General features: G+C 36.7%; 1 protein-coding gene across 1 annotated transcript in view; it reads right to left on the reverse strand.

Annotated features, from left to right (window-relative positions):
* CAP2 (cyclase associated actin cytoskeleton regulatory protein 2) overlaps positions 1-19,842 on the reverse strand; it is a 71,760-nt gene that overhangs the window by 35,615 nt on the left and 16,303 nt on the right. Inside the window, exons 3-4 of the mRNA XM_072411647.1 lie at positions 17,097-17,197; positions 9,189-9,266 (exon numbers count right to left, since the gene is read on the reverse strand). Of these exons, the coding sequence (XP_072267748.1) occupies positions 9,189-9,266; positions 17,097-17,197 (179 nt within the window). The remainder of the gene's footprint in view (positions 1-9,188; positions 9,267-17,096; positions 17,198-19,842) is intronic.

Raw genomic sequence — 19,842 nt, forward strand, 5'->3', positions numbered from 1 at the left:
GTACGCGCATACTCGAGTCCGGACCGCGGTAATCCACGATCGCTGGCCGCGCGTACTTTCGCGCTTCCAGCGAGCGCGGATTTCATTGATGAATCAGGGGCCATTGGACTTGATTTATTTAAGCTCTCCAAGAATAGACAAATAGACTATCATGGGTAAACCAGGATGATCCAGCATTCCTGGAATGGGTCTGGTTCAAGACTAAAAACATTTGCCAAAAAATAGCAAAATATTTGTATGAAATCCATTCCAGGAAAGTTGGATCGCCCTGGTTCTCCCATGATCTCGCATTTAAAAAACAGGCCCAGTGGGTCAACATATCACAAAACAGTCAGTAATGCCATCCTCATATTTTCCTCACAAGAGGTTCATTTTAAAAAGAATAACTCAGAAATAGTGTTTTTACGGCCTTTCCATACGGTAATTAAGAAAAAATTCCTAATATGTGACAGTATTTATGATGTGATAGTATTTCGATCAAATGGCAACTCCCTACATTGTATTTATTAGATTACCCTATATTCTGCCGTTTAGGAATCAAACTATTGCATAAAATGTTGCATTTCCATGAGAGATTGGAAAACTGAGACAGATTAACTGATGCAATAACTTTGTAAATAAAAGTCATCCAATGAGTTTTGTACCAAAATTTGTATATATACCATAGTAATATTTATATCAGTGGTAGTTTTGGTCGCAAATTGTTGTGTTAGTTTATTCTACACAAAATACACTATATAGTTTTATTAGTAAATTGGAGCTTTGTAATAACTGAGTTGTACAGTTTGGTGTCTTCCAGATATAGGCACACACTAACAGGATGAATTGGTACATTGTTATCACTGGTAGCTGAAGTGCTTTAAACCCCCTCTATGTTTTTATAGCTGATTACATGTGTCAAAGCATATCTCCTAGCTGTCTCAATGTGTGACTGGTCAAGTCCAGTGTTCTTGTCCCTAAAGGGATAAGGCTTTCTGCAAGTGGTTGTCCTCTTAACTAAGTATGGATATTTTTGGTAATTAAGGGTGAGACCGTTATGGTGTAACTGTGTCCTCATCTACAATTTTACAACAGGCTTCATAAAGCAGCAAAAGTAACATTAAAAGGCAAAAAGTTTAAGGAACATGCATTAAAATATATATTTTATGGAATTTTTTGCTGATCTTTTACATTACTAAACACAGATAGTTGCCATTGAGTCAGAAACGTAAGTGGGATTAGGTTAGAACACATAGTGAGTGCATCCTATAAACATATATGGCCCTGAAGCTGGGAGGCCACAGACAATAGACTAGTCTGGATATTTGTTTCAGGAGATCAGTTAATTCATGGCAGTATTTGAATTGGAGTATAAACTTTAAGTTAAGGCAGCAACAATAAATTCTAAATGGAATTTTACCTTGACATAAAATCAGCTTACTGAAAATGCTACTCCCCAGTATGTGTGACTTCTAAAGGTATTATTATCCTGTAGGAGAATACATACATAGTGTAATTTGCCTTCTGCAAAGGCAAAAGAAATATAAATTTCTTGACAATGTCTGGTACATATAAACATAAAGAAATCACAACCACTTTTAGATGTTTGAGCCAAACATGTATGAAATGTATCAGATAGGCAAGAAAAGAAACGGTATAAGTAGCTGGAATGTGGTTTCACTATTGGTTTTTGATGTGGGATGAAGTTGTGGTGGGGAAATGTGACAAATTACTACTTTAAAAGGATATCGGTACTATTGCTCTTTGACCATCCCTCCCCTCTCTATGTCCTGTGCCCACTCCTACGGGCTTTGTACCCTGCTGGCAACCACACAGCCTCTTCCCTTAAAGACGCTCACAGGCTGTGCTTCTTCCATGTATACATAGAAAGTTGTCTAATATTCATTCCAAACGTGGACACCTTCCCATACATTCAAGAAGAGTTTTTCTAGAGGACTTTTGGTAAAACATTTACACAGAACAACTTGAAAAAGAGGAAAAAGGAGGACATAAGGCATGAAGGAGAACACATTCATTGCAAATAGAGGGTCTTCTTCTCTTCCAGCCTCCTGCTACCTTATCAATAAAAATGTAATCAATTTTCCCCTTCTTCTAGGTTTAAATGATGACACAGTGAGTCTTTTTACCAAAATCCTGTAAGAAAGACTTTTTTTCAGTGCTGCTGTTAGTTTTAAAGGATTTCAATACATAGGGTGTTGCACAATTCAAATTAGGTAAGTATCATGCTTGATAAAAAAAGTACAAAAAGAGATAGAAAAACCAACATCTTACTGTTGTGATCAAAACAATAGGTGAGGGCCCTCCAATTTGCACACCCCACACCAGTCCACTGCTTTTTGGTGTACTCGAACGGCAACCCAGTACACCTGTGCATGTGTTTTGTATTGCCACATTTTGCATTAATACATGTGTTTCTGCAATGTGCTAGCGTAAACAGGTCCCAATCCAGTGATGATGAAATCATGTAACATTATTGCTACATAAACATTACCATATAATGCAAATGAAACGTTTTTTCTTCAACATAACAAAAAACTGTATTGTGAACACACAAAACAATGAAAACTCCATTTAGATGTCAGACAGATGTCAGATGATTGTTTCTAGAAACAACCTTTCATGATCATTCCCACTGACAGACAAATGAAGAAGTACTGTACACACAGCGCCTTTTCTGTTCTATGGAGAGGGGATTATGAGAGGAAGACATCCTTGCTGTGCTCTCCTCTTTTGGTTCCTCCAACCTCGTTTTGGGCCAAAATCTGACATGTGTACCGCAGTCCCCCAATTTTGTTCATCAATCCAGGAAAAACATCACTGCTCATTTTGGGTATGAATATTTAAGATGTGTAGGTCTGTAAATTAAAAGTGAATATATTCGAAAGGAGGAAAAAAAACTTCTTTATGTATTACATCACACATGATAAAGTAGGAGCATATTGATGGATGAAGAAGTCTACTTTTAGCCAGGTTCACAGTGCAAAAATGCAATGCATGATGCATTAATTACCATGCAACACAGGTCCGTGACAAGATGCATTAGGATGCCATCACGGAGCACCAATATGTTACTGTGTGTTGACGTAACCCGCAGAATAACCATTCTAGGTGTGAATTGGGCCCTAGCATTATGGTTATTATGTAGTCACTCACACAGATGGTTACTGGTTTAGATCACAACAAACAGTTTAATTTTGTTTACTTATAAAACCATAGCATTCTTTGAGACACAAAGTATTATATATAAGTTTTATCTGTGGTACTAAATATGAGAAAGTAGTGTCATGTAAATTGGAAAATCCTCTTGCCTTTTTTGTCTTTTTCCTGGCAGGCAGCTGGTCTCTATAGCAACGGTAACTTTCCTGTATTCACAACCCTTCACAACTGAGCTCACTCATACATGTACACTCCTCTACTGACTTTCTATAAAACATAGGAAATCAGGGGTCTAAACACGTCAGCTTCAAGCCTGGCAATGGCTTTCAGTTTCCAAAATTAAATTGGCATTACCCTGCAAATGCAGAAAACATAAACACAGAGAGACTCTGAAGCAATGCAGGTCATGGCAAGGACGAGTACAAGATGTTTGTTCACACAGCAGGACAGACTCAGCCCCAGTGACACCTTATACGAAAGGGCCTACTTGACACACAATAGATCTGATTTCCTTAGAGAAGTCTGATAAAAACATTTCTGGGTGGTCTACATTCTAAAAACAGACTTTTCCAGAACAGTGTGATCACAATCAGAAAGATTGTTCCATAAAGATATTCTTCAATAATGTTATGCTTCATACAGCTACTTTTAATGAACTATGATTTATGGCATCTAGTAAAAAAACAGTTTACTTAAAATAAATCTGCCATTAAAGGAATATAGGGTAATCCCGTTCTGAAAATGCTAGCCAAATGGCTGTTAAATTAACTTTTTGAATTTCAGTCACCAACCAGAGCAAGGATGCAGGTCAAGAAAGTTGAAGAAAAGAAGTATTTCCCTACATATTTTTCCAGGTCAAACAATTGATGGATTGAAGCGAGGGGCTCATTATTACAGCAGCTATAATATGTCATTAAACACTATATATATACAGTATAAAAACCGTTCTTTTAATGTTTGGATAGGGTAGGGAAGGGTTACATCCCATCAATTTAATATTTGATATCTGGGTCCTATACTAGAGTTTTACCTTCACTTCCTATACTCAGAACACAACAGGAAGTGGGAGAAAATACTACAAAACTTCCACTTCCACAATTTCATTATTAGATAGCTTACTCCAAAACAGGTTTTCATATTTAGTCCAGCTTTGGATATGGCTATGCCATGGCTTTCTGTCTTTCTGTGATAGTGACAAATAAAGATAATGAATCTCCATATGAGATACAAAGACAGCAATGAAAAATCTCAGGGGCTCTATAAGCCTTTACAATCTATCCAAAACAAAACAAAAAGTTTGGGCTATACATACACTTGGGCTCTATTCTCACCTAAGCACCCAATATGGCTAAAATTTGCTGTACGCTGGCATACGGGGCCTGATTTATTAAAGCTCTTCAAGACTGGAGAAGATAGACTATCACTGGAGAACCTGGTGATCCAACAAACCTGGAATCCGATCTCTTCCAAGATTTAACACATTTGCTAACTAATAGAAAATAAATATGAAGAAATCCATTCCAGGTTTGCCTACCCAGGTTCTCTCATAACAGTTAACACACAGTCACTTAAACTGATCCTTAACAAGCCCTAATGCACAAACAATGCATTTACTTTAGTTTTGCATCATGTACTGCACAGTACACTGTGTGTTGTGTGCCCAGGGGCAGCTGCATTTTTGCACTGTATACTGTATATGTAATGTAATACCATTCAGGATTTTATGACAATCTATTTTATTCATATAGCTTAAATTCCTTTTTATTTTATCTCTGCAATTAAAATACCTTTCTGGTTTCCAAACTTCATTATGTTTAACCTAAAGTTCTGCTTTAACCAATAAGCATTACCAATCTGAAATGAAGACACTCACCTGTCCCTTATTAGTTTCATATGAACACCACTGCATTCTGTGACAACACCCACATCAAACATAATGGAATATTTAATACGGAGAACTATTGGAGAACTATTATGACAATTACTGTAGATCAAGGTAGTTTAACTCAATCTGATCCTGGTCTGCACTCCCTTGTGTGCAGTATACATAAGAACTCACACAGAACTATACATAATCAGTAACTCTACAAGGAATGGAAATGGTACCTTTTCATGTGTTTCTAATGAAACCCAGCGCTGTGTTATCAGTTTAGACAATCAGTTAAAATAATTATGTATACCTAAACCATTAAAATATTTTACTGATACATATCTTTTTTGCTATATGTAATATTAATTTTTTGGCCATGATACCTTGTTCCTGTTAGAAAAACCTTGTTCCTGTTAGCAAAACCTAAAAACAAACCCACATGCATAAACCGGGTCACATCAGGATATAGCAAACGTGTTTTTGCAAAGACCCTTCAGCATCTATTTATATAAATGTTTCTTTAGAATGGAGCAAGCTAATAATGACAGGAGATTATTTCATATTAAAATGTGCTCTGCAGGAATGTCAGACTTTAACAGTGCTTAATTGTACTATCCTGGAGTATCTGTGCTCTGTACTTTCAGCGGCCACTAGTTGGTACACATAAACATTTATATCAGGTAAGGAAGCCATCTGACTGTTCCCATCGCACATACAAATATAGAACATGACCATAAAAAGTCACAGAGCAGGTCCTCTGCACAGTAAGTTATTGCAGTTGCTGCAGGATTGGTATGCCAGCTGGAATTATATTCCCAGCCTAGAAAAGAGGGGGGCCAGTTTATAACAAGACAGCTCTCCAAGACACATTCATGTACACTGTATACTCTTCCTATATAAAAGGCATTCACACATTTGTGTTTAAAATATATGCCAGTGGTGTAGATTAGTAGGTTAGCACATTGATTCCCCATACTGAGCATTAATATATTCAGCTACCAAAAATGACATTTCAAAATGACAATGGTAGCAGTGATAGCACTGTCACACTCTTATAAAAAAAACAAGTTTGGACTAAAAATACCTTATAGCACAGTAGACCTTTGCCTTTAGATGGCAGAGTAGAAGAGGTAGCTTTTTGCGTTATAGTTAACCAACACAAACATTTTTCCTATCATCAGCAGAAAGACAGCCAGCCCGCATAAAGTCATTGTAACAATATTCTAAACCAGATTAGGACCAGTAAAGACAAAATCGTCTGTGCAAAAGTGATGATCCTACCAGCCGCCATCAGCATGGGGAGGGGACAAGAGGTACTTCTGTACCAGATCAAAGATCCCCATCAAAAGAGCTTGACTTTTACAATGATAGAACTTTTAAAAATGGAGGAGGGGGCCCAGAAATTTCCGATGGCAGCCCTGGCTTTGGGCACCAAAGGGTATGTGCCTACATAGATGAAACTGTAGTAAACTGCATACTCACTATAGAAACAGGCGAGGACAGCAGGACACAATGTGTTGGGACTATGAAAACAGTGGTCTGTTACCTAAATCCATACCTTTTGCTCTACTCAATACAGAAATGAGGGATAGGACCTAATTTGCCTTTGGGATCTTCTGTGCTGTCCATTTGGTTTCAAAATTAGGTTGTTGTTCCTACCAGTCCCAGGTTTATATAAATAAATAAACAAATATAAATATATATATCCCTGTGCAGCATTCAGTACATCAGGAAGCCCCATTAACAGATTGAACTCTGTCCTCCTAAGCGTACACACTTCAGATAAATGTGACCTCAGATGAATAGTCGTGCTTGTCAGCCATGATGGATTGATGAATGACCAATCATGGACGACCTCTGTGCACCCCTATATGGGAAAGCACAGCAGAAAGTCCCCTCTCCATAGAACAGATTGCCACTGTGTGCTCGTCATTCATTTGTTCTAGAAACAATCATCTGAGGTCTTTCTGACATCTGTACAGGGCTTCACTGCACAATGGAGAAATATATTAGTAATTTATCTATTGAGATGTATTTGGTTGCCCCTATCAAAACATTCCTAATATGAAAGAAATTAGAGGATTATCTGTCCGCTACATTTGGTGGAACTGGGTGACTTTTGTAATGTCAATGACCGAAAATAAACCTGAACAGAGTAAGTTCTCTTCAGTGACACACAGACACATTCACATACAGTCAATTTAGGCAAAAATGGTGATTGTGATAAGAGACTGAAACAACAGGCTATGCAGTTGGCCCTTGGTCTAAAATGGGAGACACTTAGATAAAATTGTATTTTGGATGAAAAAGTCACCTTGTGTGACATTGAAAGACAACAGCAAAGTAAATCCTCTCAGTCTCCACATCGCTGTCTATGAATCTCTGCAAAGCTTCTGTGCCTCAGTTGTGACTCAATGGCTCATTCACAGCTTTACATTACTAAAACAAACAGTCTAGACAGCTGAATGACAGAATTACCCCTTCTCTCTGGCATTAGCAGATACGCTGTTATCTTCTATTGCTTTTCTCATCACCCTGCATTTTGATAAACTAATGGTTAGCTTTCCTGTTTGGATTCAACAAAGACCATGAAGATTTAGCCATGAAGTATAGCAGAACTGTATGACATCACTGTATTGTTTCCAGCTAAACTAAACACACACTGGGCAACTCTTCTCAATTTAGTTTTCAAATGATATAACAATTGGCATACAGATTGATTCTTTATATGAATGTTAGGCAAATGATAACACCGGCCTTGCTCAACCAATTATCAGTCAGTATTCTGCTCAAATAGGTATTAAAAATAATCCATCCAATATGTATGTATTCTTTTTAGCAATATATTAAAATTAAATGGCACATGAATTTTTTATTTTGTTAAATACAAAAATACAATGAATATGGTATCAAAAGTGGCATCATTTTAAGGCATCAGTTTGATGAAAAGTACAACATTAAATATTTTATTCATGATTAAAAATACTCAATAAGTTTTTCACATAATTACAGAAATTGTACAATTTCAATCATATTCATCGCATTTTGCAGACTTCGTCTGCTTCTTCAGGAATTTGTTCTTCAGGGTTTTGAGGGGACCTTTCACACAGTGGTTGATATGTATACTTTTTCTCTTTGACAAATCTCAAACAAATGTTGTTGTAATCAATCAAAAATTTTCCCTAATGTTTGGGTAGCATTATTCTCATCTCTTTTGAGTGTTTATCACCATCATTCTTAGTAGACATGAAAAATGTTTACACCATTGAAACAGAAGAACCCTGATTGCCATGCCCTTTAATACCCTCAAATAAATAGCATTTTACAATTTCCTACCACTTCTGCCCACTCACATGGCTTTCCAAAAAACACTGGTTTTATACTGGATAGTTTTAGGAAATATTTGAAAATGATTTGATGATTATTTTTTGCAGAAATTGCAGAAAAGAAAGGATGGCTTGAAAAAGAAAGGATGGCAGAAATTGCAGAAAAGAATTTGGATGACCATCATGGTTTGAATGGACTTTCCATCAATTCATTTCACTTTTTTTTACTTTTCACACAATTGCAGGTGCCAGCACTTAACATCTTCAATGGGTTTTTTTTGTTTTTTTCGTAAATAATACAACATAACAATGAATATTTAAGCAACACGGCAGATTGATTGCTTGTACACAGTTGTAATAATAAAGCAGAAATGTGCCAATTTTTTTTCTTCATATCTTACAGCAACAATATTTCTTCTTCACAAATAAAACTTTTGCTTTGCGCTGCTTTACTTATTTTCCTTTCAGTAACATTACTCTTTTTGTAGGATTCTGGATCATCAGTACTCCTTCCTTACTTCAACTGGGGCCTAGCCTAGTTTTTCAGGCACCCAGAAATGTATAATGGGCGAATGAGAGGAAAACTAAATGCCTATCATACCTGGGTGTGCCACTTTGCTCCTTAACATGGAGGAAATACCCAAAGAGCAAAGGGAAGGATATTAGATGAGATGAGATGACAAAGAATAGATCCATTTTAAATATTGTAAGTGTGGTTTGGATAACTGATCTTCTCTACTTTGATGCAACACTTATTAGTCAGTTTTATACTACAGTATAAAAAATCACTAGACACCAATAACTCTATGATACTTTAGCATATCACTTGTGCTTACCTCTGAGGGTTGCTGGTGCTGGGATGCATAAACCAAAAAAACTCTTTCTGCTTTAAATGCATTTTCAACAAGACTTGCCTAAAAAAGAACAAGACACAGACATGTTATGTAAACTATAATAAAAATCCAGTTAACATCCTATATATTATATACATACATGAATAACACATGTAATTGCAGACAGAATACTTTCTCCAAGTATTAAAAAGACTCAAAAATGGAACTAATACAGAGTGCTACAGTGCAATGAGCCTGCTGAAAAGAAGACAGAGCACCATAACAGAGAGATGAGTGCATCAGAGCAATGGTACTAACTTTACTGTACAAGCACTGGGTGGGGAGAAGACCTGTAAGTAAGAGTGAAACAGCAACAGAGAAAGAGCAGGTTTCCTACCGTGCCAGGCAGGAATATGATGTGGTGGAGCTGTGTAATTCTCAGGACAATATGGGCAGAAATACAGAAATCCTTAGGCAGGTAAAAACAGCTTTTATATATATTATATGTGACTGATTAACCTAAATTTCCACTATAACGTTCTAATTGCGCTCTCATTGTTTCATTCAGCTATTAGGGGCAAAAAAAGAGCTTGTAATTCTAGGTATTGGGAAGCATGTGACTTCACTTTTTCTCATGTCTTAGCCTCCATGGGAAAAAACGAAGTTTTGATTTAAAGAAGTTAGTTTTTTAAACTTTTGGTACCAAAAAAAACCTGCATGAAAGGGTAGGAAGTATGGACAAATTTTCACTACAAATAAAATATCTTTTTTTTTGTACCATCACACTTATATCCTGCCCCGTGTTTTACGTGCTGTAGGCCACCTCACTCTATAGGATGCATGGTACATGGCATACTATAGACAACTATGATCCACATGCTGTGATGTAAGTTACATACTCCGGGAGGTGAACCATTGAGATAACCTTGTCTGTTCCATCGCAGGCCAGAATCAGGGAGGTGACCTAACTGCGACACAGAAAAATCTAATCACCTTGTTGGATGTGCTGTGTTTTAGAGCTGTGTAATCTTAGACCTATATGAACATAATCACACATGCTTTGGGAGGTATCGCCCATGTATGTACTTCTAATGTGTATTTGAGTACACAGAAGTACACACAAGTGCAAATTTGATGTCTATAAGAAAAATTAAAGCAAACAGAGGGATTATGACCTGGCTACTTCTACACATGCCATGGGTGATACATGTTGTGTTAAAGCATTCTAATAATTTGCATTACTGTAACTCAACAGTGTGAGCCATGCAAAAGGAGGTAAATAACTAAACGGCCATACTGATTAATAATCTGATGTCTTTTGGTCCCTTCAACAAAATTCCTACCAAAGCCCACATGGGGAAAAAATTTAAATCTGTCTTTTACTAATTACACACATTGTAACCAGACCCAAAAACAAAAATATAGTATATTGCAGTTTACCCAACCTTACATATGGAATGAGTATCCTGTTTTCAGTGATGACACCACTAGGCAATATACTTTCTGTACATGTTGTATATAATTTACTGTACTGTATCTATTGAGAGGATGTTTTCGCTCTGAGACACTACAGGCCACTTTATTCTCTTCTTCATAACATAGGGAGGGCGTTCTGTAGTCATTAGAGATAGCTGCAGCACAGGTAGATAGAACAGGAATTTCACAAGATACCTTATCATTAACAGGTATTTTTGAACTCATCAATGCACTCATCAAACAGATATAATAAAACAGGCCAAGAAGGAGCGCATAATATATATAAATATATATACGGTATATACATATACGGTAAATATACGATATATATCCCTTCCAGATGAAATAGAAAGATGAGTGTGGGAGCATATGACAGCCTAATATCTTAGTATGTAACTGTGCAAATATCAGGTCTTTGCGATTCCTAAAATAGTTTTTTCTTTTAGTGAGAAACTGTGATGGCAGAGGGACAAGCAAGTTTCACGTCTTTGGAGTTATGGGCCATCATGAAGTTTTTGATTCTCCAGGGAAAGTTAGCAAGGGCCATTCACACTGAGATGTCACAAACACTGGGAAAGAAGTGTCCTTCCTACAGCACCTGTCCTGTCAAAACCTGGATATCTCGTTTCAAGACAGGGCATTTTACCGCTGAAGATGAGCCCCACTGTGGGCGCCCCCCAACCTCAACTGACCCGGCAACCTGTGATGCTGTCCATGAGCTGATTATTGAGGACCAGCGAATATCCGCAAAAAAAGATAGCCCAGATACTTGACATCTCACGGAAGCGTGTTGGGTTTGTTATCACCACTATCCCAGACATGCACAAGCTTTCAGCGAATTGGGTGCCGAAATGTTTGAACAGTAATCAGAAAAAGGAACGAGTTGAAGCATCCAATTTTGATGCTGCACAGGACTTTTTGGCTAGGTTAGTGACTGAGGATGAAACCTGGCTCCACATCTATGATCCTGAAACCAGGGAACAGTCAAAGGAATGGTGCCACAGTGGGTCCCCGCGGCTGAAGACGTTCTGAACCCAGAAATCGGCAAAAAAAGTAAGGACGTCCGTTTTCTGGGACAAAGACAGTATTCTGTTGGTGGACTACCTACCTTAGAGCTCTAGTATCACCGGACAGTATTATGCTAACCTCCTGGACCAGCTGAAGTAGGAAATAAGGATGAAACGCTGTAAAAAGTTTACCAAAGGGATCCTTGTTTTGCCGGACAATGCACCTGCGCACACATCCAATGTTGTGGCTGCCAAATTGAACACCCTGGTTTTCCAATTGGTGCACCATCCCCCCTACTCACCTGACCTGGCCCCTTCGGACTATTATCTGTTCCCGAATTTGAGGAAACACCTGAAGGGGCAATGTTTTGAAGACATTTCTGACGTCAAAGATGCTGCTGAGAACTGGGAACTGGCCCAACCAAAGGACTTTTATTTGAACAGTCTAGAAAAGCTGCAAATACGCTGTACCAAGTGCCTCAGTCTCAGGGGGGAATATGTTGAATAAATGTGGTATTGCATAACTCTGGCTCTCTTCTTTCTGGGCAAAGCCAGAAACTTCTCATCACCCCTTGCGTATATATATATATATATATATAAACATTTTTTTAAAAATTATTTCTTTGTTTAAGACTTCCACACCCTTTGAACAGTAACCAAATATGGTTTATTTAGTGGGAATTATAATTACCACAAACACATTACATAGATGTGTAGCTGATGATTCTCCTAACTTGAGTTTTATGTTGGTCATGGCTTTTCATACAATTATCTCACTTGGTCCTCCCAATGGAGCGTAGTTGATGTGCGGATCTTGTTTAGTACAATAGAGCAGCAAGCTGCATTTCAGACCTCATTGTTTACATTTCTGCTGACAGCATGCTATGAACTTATTCCAGTTCACTAGATTCTAAGCCCTTAGTGACACATCTACTGGGTAATGGATGTAACAGAATGCACAGCCTTATGACAATAAATGAGTGATATAACATCATCCTCTCTATCTGATGAACAGTTATCAAATGTTTTATGTTTCTGAACTGACACTAACAAATAATAGTAATATTATATTAGTGTAAGAGATATCTCATCTGCTGATTGTTATACTGAGATGTAGTGATGTCAGCCTGTATGTTTACTGCAGCGATGATAGAACTGAAAATCCTTACCCTAGAAAATGAAAGGTAATTTAGTTTAAGTTCCATTTTAAAAAATCTTAAAAAGATTAGGAACACACACATACATGTGCATAAACGTAATTGTTTATAGTGTGTTACAGTCAGTTGATTTAGGCATTGTTAAGCAGCTATCAAAGTAGATGTCTTGAGAATCACAGAGCTGATGCTGATAATATGACATAACGGATAAGATAAAATACCTGTCTGCTTTCTCCACATACCAACATAAATGACACCAGATACAGACCAGAAAATCCATCAAGAAATAAGTGGCAGAGACTTAACTGTTAAGCTTCGTACACACTGCCAATTTTTGTCGTTGGAAAGGATCGTGAAAGATGAGGGAAAGACAAGGGAGTGCACGATGCATGAACGGTGCTGTACATACAGCACCGTTCATGCTCTTATGGAGAGGGGAGGGGGAGAGCGACGGAGCGGCACCCTGCTGCGCGCTCTCCCCTTCACTTTGATACATTGACACAGAGTGATTAGAAGGCGATACATTGACACAGAGTGATTTTTAAGTATTTTGTTCAGAATCTTTTTTTTCTAGGTTTTTCTTGTTTAAAATTGGGTGCGTCTTATAGGCCGGAGCGTCTTATACGCCGAAAAATACGGTAAATATATATGCAACCTTTCTATACCCCTACATTTACTAAACGTAGTAAAATCATTCCTATTTATAAAAAAGTAAACCTATTTTTTTAAAGAGTAGAGGTTTATATCTTCAGTCTTTTTTATCACATGTGTCTTATTAGGGAGATTTCCCTTGTCTCCCTCTCTTGTGCACGTAAAAAGAATCCCTCTCTTAGAAAGTTATCAACTAAACAAATATCCTGCTTGGCATATTTTCATCTAATATGTACTGGTGATGCCTCAACATTTTGGATTTACCCTTTGAACTTTGACTGATGATCAGTTCAAAATGGCAGTGATTTGCAGATTTCTAGGCATTTGGCAGGAGGTTAACCACATGGATTTCAATTTGGCATCTCTACCCTATATTTAGTGGTGTGCAAATAAACCCTTCCCTGTGTAGTCAATAGCAGCATCCATGTGCCAAATACCCACCTTCTACCACTTGTATTACTGGCCTATTCATATGAATGGCTTTTTCTACATATAACAGCTCGGGGTACAATATTGGAAGACAGTTAACTTCTAGTGCTGAGTCTTAGAAATAGTCAATCTCCCTAACATTGATGCATGCATTATTTATCATTATATGCAAAGCTAAGAAAATGAACTTGCTGTAAATTGCACTAAATATATGCATATATAAATAGCATATGCAGTATGTTTTTATATATGTTGCTGTTTAAAAATGTATTTACTTTTTCATTTTACTAACTTATTTAATGTTTTCTGATCTATGTTGGCATTGAAGATTTACCAATACAGCACACACATATTTGTAATACGTGACACAGCTATTTGGGTAAAAGCAGATGGAGAGGATTTTGAGATGGTGATGGTGATTTCATCTGTAGTGCATTGAAATATGAGCAGAATTATAGAGGACAAAGCTCTGTTTAGATTTCTTTTTACTCTTAAACATTATTACTTATTTTAAAATAATGCAAGCATTGTAGATAAATGAGGAATCTAACATGGTACCTGTCTGGTAGGAAGATGCTTTGTACCATATCCAATGTTTAAAGGTGTGGTTGGTATTCTACAAATGAAAGAAAAATGGCAGCAGCCAATGCTAACTTTTTTAAATCCGCAGGCTACAAGTTTCACTAGTCGCTCCATAAAGTTTAGACTGGGAAGACTTCATCGGCTTAAAGTTACAGATCACTAAAATACACAGGCTCTTGTAGAGCAAGGTGACATTCAGTAATGAGCATGAACTAAACCAACACAGGATTTCAAAAATGACCATTGGTTGGAGGCCAAGATCATGGACACTTGGTGTCCGTGATTTGATTCTCAAGGGAAAGCAACAAGACTGAGATACAAGGATTCACAAAGTGTCTGCCAGAACCTGTAAGTTCTGTTAGGGGATTACTTTAATGTCAATGAAAGGTAATGTTATATATGTGTGTTTTATCATACTTTTACTTACACAAAAAATATATTAGATTCTAGGTGCACTTTAAATTGTATGGCATATTTTCAAGTTTTCAGCACATACTGTATAACGTACAATCAAAAATACAATGGCAAATATGATTGTTCATTTCTGCATAAGGAAACAATTTATTTATTCTTTCTTGTCAGACCTTAATGGATATATGATGGATAAATGCCATATGAACTCCTGCATTTAACATTACCTGTCCATCAAACTGTACTTGTTGCTGTTGTGTTCTTTACAAACATGAATGATGTAGCATGAAACGTGTAAGGTTATAACTCTCACAGTGGTGGGAGGATGGCATGCAAATGTGTTATTGAGGCGGTAAGGGGGTTTGTATGAGCAGTGCAAAGAGAACTCCAACATTCAAACCATTATAGCATTAAAGACCATTACTCCTCCTGACCTAACTGTTTAATTGCTTTTCATTCTAGAAAAACTGAACTATCTTAGTGTAGTTCAGAACTGTTTAGAGATTATACAGTCATGTAAACCCCAATTCCAGTGTATTTCTGTACACTTCTTGACAAAGATCAGCCTTCTGCTACAGCCTCTTGGCTTGCTGTAAAATTACTTATCATAGAGATTGTGGAAAAGCTTCCTCCTGCCTGCAGCAGATTGATAACATTTTCTCAGGTCAGAAAAATTGCCCAACTAGAACTCAAGGACTGCTTTTTTATGATAAAAAATGGAATTTTTTTATATACTGTGACATATCAGAAATGTATTCATGCACACTTGCTAGATAAGAACCGCATACTGCAGTGTGGCAGGTGGTTTTCATATGAACAAATTCATTGCCTAATAGGGACAGCTGCCAGGGGAATAATGAAATGCTTACATTAGTTTCAATAAGGCATTAGAATTCAATTTAATATCCCAGCAAGTCTAGCAAATGTCATAAACTAATACAGTGAAAGTGTCTTCTGTACATCAACGTGATCATTACACATCAACACTATATACCTTTCCTGTAAAATAAACAACATGCTTAGCTTTCACACCTGCTCAGCATTGGATCTCCATTATCACAGAGTTCATGGGTAGGTTTCTAGATCCACTTGCACAAGTGGGTACTTTTTTAAAAGGAGATTTTCTATTTAAAGAAAACCTGACATGTTTGAACTAACAGCAATTGTAGTGCTCTAGGAACCCGGGTAATGTTACATATTTCTTCTTTCTTCACTCCATCCTAAGATACATGTAAATACAGATTAATTCAAAGATACCAGTTCTAAGGCAACAAAGCTTTGGAATAATTCACTTTGTGAAGTGATCAAATTTGTCTGTATTTTAAGGAAACAGTAGCCTCTGGTACTCATATTTTAGTACAATATGAATTTGTCTTTGGTACATTGGGTTCTTTAGCAGGAAAAAAAAGTTTAGGGTTACAGGTAAAATTTGTGTTTTCAGACAAAAGTTTGTAATTTATGAAAGCAACAAACCTCAAAGTGACAAAGCAGAACCTCATTACTATTGGTGTGTTTGTGTGTGTGAAAGCTTTCTATACCAGGCGCTATTTACTACTTTTTTTGTGATTTTTTTCAAGACATATACAATACAAAAACATAGAGGAAACTAAAAAGTTAATAAAGGAAAACCAGATGAAGAAAAATAAACTAGACACATAAAATGGAAGATAAAAGGGAAATTATTGTCATTATTTGCCAATATTGTAATCATTTGTTTAGTAGTGGTTGGAGTCAATGTATGCAATCTACTATAAATTACACAATAATTACTAATGGTTAGGGTGAATAATAAAGTTTATGTATGAAAATTTGACAGTTTTATTAAAGTGTGACGGCAAACAAATGTTAAAAATTTGTAGTCCTATGCACACCCCATTTATATTGCATATCTATACTTCACTCTATAATGTGCTGCAAAAAAATATCCCCAAAAAACAAAAGGACCTAGGCTAGGTCTTTAAACAAAAATCACACTTTGGCGAAAGCACCATCTAATGTGCAAACTAGACATAAGAAAAGCAGATGGGGTAGTGAATCAATAGACATAGATATCTACAATGATTTTATAACATTTCTAAGAATCAAATTATTTCTGAAAAAATATTTCAGGGGTTTGATCATGTGATCTTCATCAGTTCTGATCCTTAAAGTTATTCTTAGCTTCTTGGTCAAAAATATATCTTGTAAAAAAGACTTACATGTGTCTCCACATCTCCACCAATAATCTTGCTGCTTGTAAGATACTGTTCCAAGGGTCCGGCCAGCAGGGCATCAAAAGCTTCGACATATGGAACAACACCTGCAGAACACAGAAAAAATTATTAAGGCACAAGGAAAATAAAACTTTTTTTCCCACTAAGACATAATTGGCCCACATGTGATGTATTGACTGTATAATTCCAAATCAGCCAATAGTGTGTTTTTTTTGTTTTCAACTATTTCATATACACTTTGTGGTCTCCAGTAGAAAAATATCATTCTGATTACCTAACTACCTTTGATCACAAAAGAAAGAAAGATGATCACAAGCATAGTTTTTTTTCTCCTTTTGGAGTGGTTCATGCGTTACAGTCTTGCCATATATTCTTATTTCTTGCATCATTTCAGTTTGTCAACTATCCCAAGTAAAAAAAACAATCTATCTCAACTGCTCACAGCTATCATCTAAGTTTATTATGGTGGTGATGAAGATAGTGACTAGTTAGCCTAGGATGGAAAAACGTCTGTACTGGTTGCTGCAATGTCATATTTATGGTAACTTTGGGACACACGAAAGAGTTTGGTCTTATTTGACCATCATGGTACTGAAAGGCTGATTTTCTTTGTAGAAGCTAATATGGTAACTGAAGCTTTTCAGAATCATACTGCACTTTTGTGTAACATACAGTAGGTCCTAAGATGTATGACTTTCTTCCCTCACTTTTGTCTCCTGATAAATCAAGACATTGGTCACGTAGGGAATTTATTGCAAATACTGTTATCCTCACCCGTGTGTATCTGTAAGGTGTTTCCATAGAATACATGACCAGATCAAAGAATTTTGGAATTTATTAAACAATTTGTCTATGAACAGCAGTTTTGGCAGCTGTTTGGATTCTTTTTTAAAGGACTGGCTTTTGTAAGGGACTGGCTATTTTTTTTAGTGATAGATAAAATGCAACAAAAGAGTATGCTAGCAATGAAGATTTTCTTTTGCTATGGCTTTTTGCCATTAAAGCGTGCCTGCAAACAAATGTCAGAAGTAAAAGCAGATCTATACTTCAACCCATCATGTACTGCAAAAAAATATACCCATAAAACAAAAGGACCTAGGCTAGCTCCTTAAATAAAAATCACACTTTGGCAAAAGCACCTGAGCCATGGCTCAGAAAAAAATTGGCTTATATGGATGTTTTCAGACAATCACTCTTGCAATATCTCACTACAGTTTAACTACATCTGAAGTTCACCTTAAAGTTCAACTTAAGCATTGTCTACTAACACCTGAACTGAATGAATTGGAAAAGCACCAGTGAGATTTGCTGAAAAGAGTAAATACCTAAAAAAGGGGGAGTGTTTGAAGCACTGATACTATGAAAATCCTGAGCACTTATGCAGGATTGATCTTGAGGAATGGCACGGAAAAGTAGGTATATTAGGCTCTGCCAGTAGTGAAACTGAAGGCAAAGGAACAAAACGAGTTAAGAATACTTTCAACAGTATACAGAATGTCGTTGGACTGCATGAAATGGTACACGTGTATATTATATGTCTTGTGTTAGCATTGTTTTTTTAAATTATCCTTAGTTTTGAAAAAGGTATGAAAGGGATTTCCAAAAACAGGGTTCCCTTATGAACTAATGTGCTTTTCAATGATTGCTGTTTGAATGATTTCCCCTCACTCCCTGTCCTGAGTAAAGAAAATGATTGATGGTTGAAAACTGTAGCTATTTTTTTTACTGTGCTGTCAGATATCTCAAAACCGTAAATTCGAATGGCTTCTATATTATAAACACATGGAAAGCCTTGTATTCTGTGAATATCATACAGAACACAAGATGTTCTGTGAAGAAGAAGTAACAAGGGGGATGGGGTGTATGAAAGCACCAATATGTGTAGCTTAATGAGAGTTGTAGTTTGGGGTAACTTATTAGTTTTTAAGTCACTGACAAACATGGAGATCAGAAAAGTCAGAAAAAGACAAAAAACATTATATTTGCAATACAGTACTTAAATGAGGATTTACCTTACATCTTAAATCATCCTCTACAAATGCTTGGATGCTTAATACTAAACTCCAACCTTACCCTTCTTCCCTCACACCATCTCCTGTCATAAAAGCTAATAGTCCAATTTCTTACGCATTTCCCCCCCCCCCCCACACACACACATTAGAAGCTGCAGCAGGTATCATGAGCCCACATCATTTCCTGTCTGATGGGCAGCAAGCATCATCACGCCTTTTGCCATTGAGTACGGATTGGCATTTTCCCTGCCCTTTAAGTATTTGCTTTATTTCTTCTGGTCATATAGTCTCAGTGTTACCTAGGGTGGAATGCATGCAGGGACCTACTTCTCCAGTCGGAAATTTAAATCCTAATTCATAGCAATATGCATTGCAGTTACAAAAATATGGTTCCAGGTTCAGGACTGCCCAATAATGTCCAGTAAAATGTTTGGCTTTGCTAAAAGCACATCATAATTTGGCAGCATTTAGCTCTCTAGCATGACCATTTTTCATTTAGGACAGGGAGTGAAAGGAAATTAACTTACCCTGTACAAAACTTTAAAAAATGGCTTTACAATATTTTAACACCTTCACTTTCCATTATTTACAATGCTTGTGAAATCATCTATTTTAATGTTTTTTTTTTAAATCAATACTGTACAAAATAGGTACACACACATTTTAAGCGGTATGCAGATATTAAGACACCAGGAACTGCTTGTGAAATCTCCTATTCT

The sequence above is a fragment of the Pyxicephalus adspersus genome, chromosome 5 (genome assembly GCF_032062135.1).
Source record: "Pyxicephalus adspersus chromosome 5, UCB_Pads_2.0, whole genome shotgun sequence".
Lineage (NCBI taxonomy): Eukaryota > Metazoa > Chordata > Amphibia > Anura > Pyxicephalidae > Pyxicephalus > Pyxicephalus adspersus.